General features: G+C 36.2%; 1 protein-coding gene across 1 annotated transcript; it reads right to left on the reverse strand.

Moving 5' to 3' along the window:
• Positions 1 to 6,462: 6,462 nt before the first annotated feature.
• Positions 6,463 to 7,410, reverse strand: LOC102027962 (olfactory receptor 6K2). The gene has a single exon (XM_005400157.2). The coding sequence runs from the start codon at positions 7,408 to 7,410 to the stop codon at positions 6,463 to 6,465; it is 948 nt and encodes a 315-aa protein (XP_005400214.1).
• Positions 7,411 to 11,688: the final 4,278 nt, after the last annotated feature.

Here is an 11,688-nt window from a genome sequence, read left to right on the forward strand (position 1 = left end):
AAAATATTTTAAAAGGAAGTTTTGTCATTTACAACATATACAAAAATTATATTTTATATTTTATTTGCGGCCCATGACAATTCCTCTGCACTTAGTACAGCCCATGCAAACCAGGCACATTCAACCTTTGTCCATAGGCTGAGCACAGCTGATAAATGTAGAGGATGCTTCTCCCTATAAGGAAAGATTGCTATAAGGAAAGATTAGGTACACTATCTAATATTTATAGTGCTAATATCCCCTAGCTTTCCTCAAAGGGATTGATGTGATATTTTATCAGGGTAATTATACATTGGGGAAAAAAATCATCAGATCTTTCAGGGACTACGAGACACTAACTGTAGTTAACACTGATTACCAGAAACCAGAACTGTCTCTGTGGTCTTCTATTCAGAATGAGGGATTATGTAGGTCGAATAATCAATGGAATTTTAGTTCAGGTTCATCTCACAGGTTTAATGGGTCCTTAAAGCACCGTGTGGTTATTTCTCTATTTCCAAAATGTATAATTAGAGTAGATATACTTAGAAGCTTACAGAATCACTATACTGGTTTTTTGAGTGAGGTCTATTATGTGGGGAAAGCCAGATGGAAGCCATTGGAACTACCTGCACCTAGAAATGTAGTAAATCCAAAGAATACCACAGTCTTGAAAGGATTTTGTAGATTGCGGCACCACTAAGGACTTACAAGATACAGGAATGATGTCATTACTACATCCATATTCTATTCTTTTATTTTACCAGTGCAGAGTATGGATGATCTTGCAGAATAATCATGGATTATCATAAACTTAACTAAGTGATGATTCTAGTTACATCAGCTGTACTGGGTACAGTTTCACTTTTTGGCAAATTAATATATCCTCTGGTACCTGATATGTAGTTATTGATCAGATAACTATCTTTCACTTTGTGACTATTATAAAGCCAACCAGAAGCAATTTTCTTGCAGTTGGAAAGACCAGCAAGATACAATTATGGTCCTACTTTAGGAATATATTGATTTCTGAGTTCTATGCCATATTTACTTAGTGAGACTCTTAATCACCTTTTCCTTCTACAAAATGTAACATTCAACCATTGCATTGATGTAACATTCAACCATTGCATTGTATGCAGATTGGACTTACTGATCAAGAAGTAACAACTGTGTGAGATATATTAGTAGTACAGTTGTGTCTCGAAGGATGAGAATAAGTCTGACAAATATTCAGGGTCTTTCTGCCTTAGTGATATTTCTAGGTGTCCAATGGTATAATGTATATTGAGATGTGTCTCTTAGAGTGCAGGAAAACTTTTTGCATCTGGTTAATTCTAACAAGAAAAAGCTCAATTCCAAGTGAGCCTTTTGGATATTCATTTATTACTCTGACCCTTTTACTTGATTATCCCCAAGAGCTACTAATTTTGAGTTATGCCCAGAGCAAAAGAAAGTTTCTCATAAATCCAGGGTGATTTATGAGGTTCTCTGTCATGGGAGTCATTATTATCCAGCAGATCCAAGTGACTTGAAGTGTCAGCAACATGTTGAAGTATCTGTGGTATTTGGACAGTCCTGTGAGTCACAACACAAACCTTAAGGATTTGGAACAAGACACTACCATATTCTAGAGACAACTACCTGCATACCTAGCTCCTTGTCTGATACTTCATCTTACTAGAAACTGAATGCTTGAGCATAGGCCACCAATTTAGGATGTGGACCTGCAATGCTTGTCATGAACTGGCTGTTAGCCAGTCCATTAAATCATGAGGTTGGGCATGCACAACAGAAAGTGATCATCAAATGGAAATATATACTTATATGGTACTGGGCCTAAGAATGCATAATTAATTACGTGAAGAAGTGACCAAAGTGCTCATGCTCTCACTTCTGCTACTCTGCTTTCTCTTCCTAGCTTGCATCTATGTTTGCATATTGAGCTTTCTACTGTCAGGTGACAGAGCCAGATTTACAGATGTTTCTGCATTACATGTATCTAAAATGAAGAATACACCACTATATCTCTCTCATTCTTTGGATAGCCCTAAGGACAGTGATGAAAAGAAACTCCCCCCCCTAGTGGGCAGTATTCTAGGTAGGGAAGCTTATTGCATATTTTCTCTTGAATATAAAATGGTCAGACATTATTACATACCACTACAGGGGCTATCATCAGTGATTTTGCTGGATTATCAATGAATTGTAAGAAACAGTATTCATTGGTGGCAAAGAAGTATATAGCTACCACAGTATGATCTTGCAGCAAGATATTTATGTCCCATATAAACGCCAACCAAAGAATGAATTTATGAGGATGTTAATAACTAAGTGAGCAGGCATGCTATAGACTTTAAGTCCTCTTCTGCTGATACCAGTTAACCCAGCTACCCCAGTCATCACTTACAGTTTTATTACCAAAGTGGCCATAGTAGCAGAGACAGAAGTTATACTTGAACTGAGTAATATGGCAATAGTAGACAGACCAGACACCACTGAATGTCTTATCTGCTAGTAGCAGAGACCAACATTGAGTCACTGATACTGTTTCCTAGAGTGATCACCTAACTGGCTGATGGTAAGCCAACTACACTGGAGAACTATTTTGTGAAAGAAACAGTATTTGGCACTTAATGGAATACATGCTTTAGGTATGGATTTACCTTACCTGAAAGCAATGTTCTGTAAAACCACCATCTGTAGGCTAACAGAGTGCATTATCTGGCATTGTGGATTCCAGGTAACATTTTTAAAACCAAGAATCTCAGTTGTATTCAACTAAAAATAAGTTTTGCAGTGGAGCCATGCTTATGGAATTCACTGATTTTACTATGCTCTTCACCATCCTGTAGCAGCTGGTTTGACAGAAAAGTAGAATAGCTTTTGAAGACAGTTACAGTGTCAGCTAGATAGAAATATCTTCCAAAAAAAAAAAAAAAGAAAAGAAATACCTTCCAAAACTGTGGCAAGTTTCTGCAGAAGTCTATACATGCTCTGAATCAACATCCACTACATAATACTATTTCTCTTACAGTTAGGACTTATAAGTCAAGGAATGAAGTGGAAATGGATATGGCACCACTCACCATTCACCCATTGCTCACCATCATGGCAACTCAGCCACTAGGAAATTTTTTGCCCTCTACTGCTGTTATTTTATTCTCTGGTGATCTAGAGATCTCAGTTTCAAGAGATTCATCAATGATTCTGTTTAACTGGAAGTTAAAATGGCCACTTGGACACATTAAGCTCCTGATGTCTCTGAGTTAATAGGAAAAGAAAGAAGCTACAGTGATCAATTCAAATTAGCAAGGGTAATTTTATTATTTCATAGTGGACATAAGGAAGAGTATGTCTGGTATACAAAGGATAACTTGGGACTGGGGATGTGGCTCAGTAGTAGAGCTCTTGCCTTGCCCACACGAGACCCTGGGTTCAATCCCCAGGACCACACACAAAAAAAGACATAACATAGGGTAATTCTCAGTATTAGCCCACCGCATGATAAATGTCAATGGAAAACCACGACTGTCCAATTCAAGTAGGACTGTTAATGGCCTAGATTCCTCAGGAATGAAGGTCTAGGTCACACCACCAGATAAAAGCTGAACCTCAAGGGACTACACAATGGATAGCAGAAAAAAGTAGTTAAACACAATAATGATGATGACATGACCGGTATACAAATGTGGATTATAACTGTCATGGATATTTTGCTTACTTTGTAATGGATATATATCTTTATCAAATATCTTTAGGTTTCTCTCTATCTTAGTCTCTTATCATATGACATAAGATTGTTTTTACTTTAAATTAATATTAAGTATTGTTAATTGTAAATTAGAATATTTAGGTTATGAGATTTTGGAAGAGAAGTAAATATTAATTAAGGACTTTATGTATCTCCTCAACTAAGGAACAAAAAATACTTTTCAGGTTGTACAAAGGGCAGTTGCATCATGTCAGGCAGAATTTTGACAATATTTTTATTTGGAAATTAAATGTAGTCTGAAAAAATGCCAAATACACAAGTAGTGGGACTTGTAATAATCAGTTTTATATGTCAATTTGAATAGACTGAGTATTTCCCTACAAGTAGTTTGACATTATTTCTGCATGTGTCTATAAAAATGTTTAGGAAGCAGATTTGCTTTTGAATTGGCAGGCTCAGTAACGATTACCCTTGCTAATGTGGGTGGCCATCATTCAATCCACTGAAAACATGAAGAGAACAGGGCTGGGGATATAGCTCAGTGGCACAAGCACCTGCCTAGCAAGCGCAAGGTCCTGAGTTCAATCCCTGGTGCCACCAAAAAAAAAACAAAAACAAAAGAACATGAAGAGAACAAACAGGTTGGAGAAAGGGTGTATTTGTTTGTTTTGAGCAAGAACAACCATCTTCTCTTGCTCTTGGAATCAAGTCTGCCTGGTTTTCAGGCCTTTAGACTTAGAGTTATACATCAGTTTTACAGTGAACCCATGCTCATGGAATTCCTAGTTCTCATACCTGCAGCCTCAGACTAAATTACATGACTAGTTTTGCTATTACTACAACTCATAGATACAGATCCCAGAGATTTATTGGTGTCCATACTCACATCAGTCAATTCCTATAATAAGCATTTTCCAGACATATACATTGGTAGATGGATAGCCAGCCCATTGGTTCTGACTCAATAGAAAACTCTACTAATACAATACCTCTCTAATCCCTCAAGAATATAGCCACAATATTAGGAAATATAGCATGGTTATTAAAAGAAAAGGTCAGACCTAGGATTAAATAGCAGCTCAGGCCTTATTAAATGCATGTACTAGGACAAATAGCTTAACCCCTGTAAAGCACATTTTGCTTCCTTTTAAAACATAAATGACAATAACACCTATTACAAGTTATTGTTACAATATAAGATACATAGGAGACAGTACAATGTCTTAAATATGAATGGTACCAAATAAGTGCAAAATTGCATTATTTTTAGTAGCAAATATAATTATAATTGTGAACTCTCATGTTGTTTTATTATTATAAGTAAAAATTTACATAATAAATGAGCTAGAAATTTTGACAAAAGAAATACATTTAAAGTCAACAAAGCAAATAGCATTTTCTGTTGTCTCCAAGTCAGAAGATATGCTTCCTCATATCTGTGTATTTACCAGTGGTCTATTTTCAAAATAAGATTAATACGAACGTCTCATAAATTTTTTTTATTTTTCTTTTTCTCTTATTTTTCACTCAGCTTAGAAAATTATTCAACACACACACACACAAATACACACACACACCCTCACTCTCTAGTAAAAGTACCTTGCATTCATCAATTATAGGATTAAGTCATGGAAGATTTTTTTGGGTACAGTAGTACAGTGATCAGAGTTGTATTAAAAAATAATCCAGGCTTCAGGGAGAAAGAGTTTGAATGTAGTAAAATATGGAGATAAGAGAGGTATCATAAGAGTTAAGGTGAGAGTGAGGGAAGGGCTGTGACATAGAACCGAGAGCATTAGGCTGACAACTACAAGATTTGTGTTAGTGGCCTCATGAAGGTAAAAATCTACAAACATTTGCAAAATATTGAGTGCTATCCCATCCAAACTAGATGTTAAAGTGAGGAAATCAAACTTTATGAATCACATACAACAAGAAAATTGTCTCCAAAAGAGACTTTAAAAAGATCGGAGAGAGTAACAGTCCGGAATCTTCAATGCCTAGAGATGAGGGTGTTGAAAACAGAACTACTGTTCAATACAGTTGGTCAGTTGGCCACAAGGTCAAAATTTAGTGTGGCAATAAGTTGTATATTCAATAAATATTTATTATATCTATGATTTAATATGTGCAATACATTTGATCACAGCAAAAACAAAGATTAATTTTTCATTTATCATGAAAAACTAATTTTTTGATGCATAATTTATCTAGATTGTTTATTGATTAATAGTTGAATCCTCAACTTACAAATTAGGCTCATTCTTCAAATGTATACACTGGAGTACAATGGAAAGAACTTTGCCATGTAAAAAATATTCTCAATTACTATGTTATACCAGCAAATATTTTGATTGTATTAAAATTACTTTTCCAGGGTTGGGGATTTAGCTCAGCGGCAAAGCGCCTGCCTGGCAAGCGCAAGGTCGTGAGTTCGGTTCCTGGTACCGGAGAAAAACCAAAAAAAAAAAAATAAATAAATAAAATTACTTTTCCAGATCATTTTAGTGAACTGAATTTACCTCAAATAACTTGAGTGGCATAATATTCATTTAACAAAATTATGCTTAAAGCATGTTAAATTGAATAAAGATAGACAAAGTAGCTATCAAATTCTCCTATTGGTGATGTTTATTTATTAGGAACTTTTAAGAGATCAGTTTCAGTAAATGGTTGATTGATAAAGTTTCTTTTTCATAGTTGAGGATGAAGAGGAACCAGCACATATTGATATTCCCAACTAAGATTCTTGCTTGAGGTCCCTAGTCTTATGAAGACAAGATTTTAGTTTGACTCAGGTGCTTTTTTATAGCTTCTTTTATCTCTTTATTCCTCAGGCTGTAGATAATAGGGTTGAAGAAAGGGGACAAAACTGCAAAGGCGAGAGCAATGGCCGTATCCCAGAATAAGGAGTATGTGGCAGAGAAGCGCAAGTACATGAGAGCCACGCTGCCAAAGAAGAGTACAAAAACCGTGAGGTGGGAGACACATGTAGAAAATGCTTTGCGGCGGCCTTCAGCTGAACGAATACGAAGGATCACAGCCACAATACCAACATAGGACATGAAAATGAGGGCCACAGCTGTAATAATCTCCACTGCATGGACAACATCTACCACCTGAATCATGACAATGGTCTGTGTATCAGTGCAGGCCAGACGCAGCACTGGGAGGAAGTCACAGAAGATATGCTCCAAGTGATTAGAGCCACAAAACGGTAGTGTGGAGATCCAGGCAATCTCAGGGAGGGGTGTGACAAAGCCACAAACACAGCAACCTAAAGTGAGTTGAGCACAGAGCTTGGAGGTCATGATAGTGGGGTAATGAAGAGGCCTGCAGATGGCCAGGTAGCGATCAAAGGCCATGGCTGTCAGAAGACAAACTTCACTGATGCCTGTGGAATGGAAGAAGTACATCTGCAGGAGACAACCATTTAAGGAAATATTCCTCCTTTCACTAAGCAGGCTGGAGAGCATCTTTGGGATGGTGGCTGTGGTATACCAAATCTCCAGGAAAGAAAGGGCACTGATGAAAAGGTACATGGGAGTGTGAAGATGAGTATTCAGCTGCACCACTGTGATGATAACCAGGTTTCCAACAATAATGAAAGCATAGATGAAGAGCAGTGGAATGAAGCAGATGACTGAATCTCCCCAGGAAGAAGGGAAAGCAGAGAAGATAAACTCCTGAGCAGTGGTCCAGTTGGAGCTATCCATCTGTAAGTGGGAAGTTAGGATTTCAACTCCTACTGAACTCAAGTTTTCTAGAAAGTGTCTACTATTCTACTATTGATCTGAAAGGAAATCCATTTACCAAAAAACCAGCCTCTGGGTAGATCCTTGTATTGAGGACATGAAGGAAGAAAATGAAGTAGTTCATATTGTTTGTTTACAACTAAATTTGTGGTAAGTAAAAAGATATCATCTGGAAACACAACCAATATTTTGAGCTAGTGACTATCAAATATTAGCATCATCAGTGAGCTGAAGGCTTGTTAAAACTCGTAGTGCTGGGATTCATACTGACAGTCTTTATTTCAGTAGTCTCTGGTAGAGCCCAAGTGTTTGCAGGCAGTGTTGATCCTGCTGGTCAGAAGACTATGCTTTGAAACTATTGTGTAAGGCATTGCAGTAATAGTAAACAATTAAGGTGGTTAACCTTCTCATACTCACATCTTACTGATTTTTAAAAAAATCTCCCTGCAACTTTTTTGAAATTTTGTCCTTAATCTGCTAGTTCATCTGAATCTTAGAATATGACTTGATTAAATAATTTAACGATCAAGGTAAAGCCATCACTGATGAATTCTGCCCATCTTCCTCCTCCTTGTTGCTCTAAGTAATGCACCCTGTCTTTGCACATTATTAATAATGATTCCGGTAGTACTCAGGGGAGGAAGAAAGTGTAGAAATATTATTTCACCTTCTCTTAAAGATGGACAATTCTACCTTCTCCCATCCCTTCTCTACCTCTGCATCTCAAAGATGTTTTGTACCAGAAACCTTTGGTCAGATGAAGTAATTCACAGAAAAGGAATATAATAAGTTATAAATATAGGACTGAACTAGGAGAATTGTACTGAGTAGGTCAGTCCAAGAGTAGAGCATTAGAGTTCTGTGTAATAAAATTTAAACACCACACATTATAGGATATTGTCCTAATAACTTATATTGATCACTTCTCCTCTCCTGTCACATATATTCACATCTTCTTATCTTGAGGGGTGCATTTTTATTCTGCTAAGTTTGTCATCAGCATTTTTCTAATGTGCAATGCATTATTTAGTCTCTTCATTTCACCCTGAATCTTTTAATTAAATTACAACCCTTCACTTTCCAAGTTCATTGCCACTAATTTCAGAAGATTGGTCACCCAATCCTCAAGTCTCTCCTTCCTTTGTCTGTTTGGTTCTACACTATTCTGGTTTCTCTCTCTTTGGTTTTTCCACTTTTTACCACCTAAGTATGAAGATAACCCAACATTTTTTTCTTCATTTATATCTCTTCATTCTATATTCTCTTCTACACAGAAGAATTATCCATTTCAAGTTCCCAATTATTCAAAATTATCAATTTTGGTGGACTTCTAATCTCCTTAATCATTACCATGACTCCAGAATTTCTTGTTTGGAATTCTTTCTCCTCAGCCTCATATTTCCCACAGGGTTCTCCCACTTGACCCAGACTTTCTATCACCACCGGTTGCAGGCTGAATTATGTTAAATGTTAGTACCTTAAAATTTGGTTAAATTTATATATAGTCTTCAATTATGTGATTATATTAAAATGAGGGCATTAGGGTGGATCTTATTCCAATATGACTGGTGTCCTTGTAAGAAGAGGTGGTTTGGACACAGCTTCAAAGGGAAAGTCATATGAAGGCACTATGGTCCCCCTGGTTCCCAAACCAAATTAATCATCAAGATTGATTCAACTTAGTTTTTCTTGCTATATCAACAAGATCTTTTATTTGACATGTGATCTTCATTTGTTAAAACTACCAGAGGACACACTTTGCATCCACTAGCTTTATCTTATTTTGATGCCTAGTAATTCTTACACTCAGGTAATGCACTTCCAAAGGTCTCTACTTCCAACCTTACTTTATGTGAATCTCCATTCTCTAAAGGTCCGTCGCTCAAGAGCATCAGTTTCCCCATGTGAGTCCTCTTGTGGACCTGTACTGTTTTACTTTTTTTATAATTGTTTTCCTTAAATTATCCCCTTTCACAAAGGAGCAATCTCAAATTATATAGGATTATTCATGCCTAACTGCTGGCTCAGATAATGAAAAAAATTTCTTTATTGCTTTGGATACTTCGTATGTGCCTTAAGAAAGAGCACTTCATTAATAGATTTTACTCATATTATTGCTGTGCATCTGGATGCAAACTTTAGGTACATATATTTATAGCTCTAAATATCTGTATATTTTTGTAAAACTTTATATACTTTTATATGATAATCCTTCAGTTCCCAAACTAAATGAATCAGGCTCTGTTTAACTTATTTTATCTTGCTATTTCAGTGACATCTTTTATCTTATATATTTGCTTTTTAATTATATGACTGATTCCTATCAAATTGCTAACTTCTATTTACATACATTTGCAAGTTATCATTTATTTGATACTATAGCTAATTTATTGTTTCTGTAGAAAACAAAGCTTTTTTATTTTCTGTTGTCATGGCAACCTGCTACTTGTCGATCCAGCTTAGCAAAGTGTCACTATTCCACACATATCACTTAAACATTTTTTAGTTTCTAAACCTCCCTAAGACCTCTCTCTTTCTTTCCCAAAATAGCTTCTTCTCACCTCTTTTGCAATTGCTGTATCTTTGTTTTCTAACAAGTTTCTATAGTAATGTGACTCGGTTGGTAGTTTTAACAAGTGAATATCACATGTCAAGCTTCACTCTTTCTATTCATAGAGAGATGACTGAGTGTATGTAGATATCTGTATCTATACACATATATTCATTCTTTCTAAAATATTCTTTTAAGGTTCCTTCAGTCTTTCCACACATACCTCATCTCTTCCACAAGTGTTGATGTCTCCAAATCTCCAGCACATCTACTACCTACAACCCTTAAAAGAAGGTTCTAAGAACTAAACCAGGCACTAGTTCAATAATTTACTTTTTGAGCAGAGGCAGGTCTAACTCTTTAATCTCCTAAAGAGATGTGCTTAAGCTAAAGAAAGGACATAGCAAATCTGAACCAAAAAGGAAAACTATTTGGCTTTATTCAATGAACCTTGTTTTATTCTTATCCAGAATTCAGCATAGTAAGTGTAGTATAATTATCAATGGCTTTAACTGCACAATAGCCAAGTAGAAAACTCAGCTAATTCCTCAAACATTTCTTCCTAAAATGTCTCAGAAATGAGTTGCAATGCTCATTTGTACTTTTAAAGCAATTCTCTGACATTGGTTGTATTTATAACTCACTCATTTCTGGGGAAGTTAATCAAAGCCTGCCAGAGATGGGCATGATGGCACATGCTTATTATTCCAGCATTCTGGGAGCCTGAGACAAGATCACAAGTTTGAGTCCAGCCTGGGCAACTTAATGACTTAATGAGACCTAGTCTCAAAACCAAGATAAAATAAAGACTGTACATATACTCTCAGGATATGTCATAACTTTATTTCTGAGTATAGATAAATAAATAAATAGAGTAAATAAGTAAGTAAGCTAATAAATAAACTGCTCTGTAACAATTTCCTGCCTCTTCATTGAGGAAAACCTTCCCAACAAGTAGTCATAATATCTATAGGCCTATTGGATGCAGGTGTGCTGTTCTTTCTCTGCACCTCTCCCATGCCTCCAAGTTAGTCAACTCACTGACCTTGCTGCTGTTGAGCTCCAGAGTTGGAATGAATACGGATGAAGACTTCTTCCCCATGTATGGTATTTAGAACTATAATAGTGAGGCAAACTTCCTTTGTTTTTCTGTTGTTTCTACCCTGAGTCATCCAGCTTAAGTGAATTTCCTCATCAGTGATTATAGTTCTGCCTGCCTGTAAATCCCCACTCTCTCCCTCTCTCCTTCCTCATTTTTCCCTGTATGTATCTTCCCCTGAACATAACCAGAATGCTCGAAGTAGAAGATAGACTCTCTGGGGAAATCTAGATAAATGTAAGCAGAAAAACAATAATCCCTATCTTGGCTCCAATTAGAGAAAACAAGTCAGGCTATTAATTAGGAGAGCCCCAATCCCAGGAAACCCCCACCCAGTACAAATGAGGCAATTTGGGAGCTCTAGGTGTTAAAATAGACATGCTTTTCTTCTCTTCTAAGAAATATCACTGCATTTCAGCAGTATTTCTTGATGGATTGACATATAGACTTTTAATGAATCAAAATGCTGAAAAGAAACAAGAATAAAATTTGAGGGATATTTATAAAATAGAGAAGAAAAAAGTCACTGGAATAATGAAAGGAGGGATCTGGGCTTTTAATGTACAATGATAACACAATATTATGCTAT

This window comes from Chinchilla lanigera, unplaced genomic scaffold (assembly GCF_000276665.1).
Source record: "Chinchilla lanigera isolate Chin_1 unplaced genomic scaffold, ChiLan1.0 scaffold00067, whole genome shotgun sequence".
Classification (NCBI taxonomy): domain Eukaryota; kingdom Metazoa; phylum Chordata; class Mammalia; order Rodentia; family Chinchillidae; genus Chinchilla; species Chinchilla lanigera.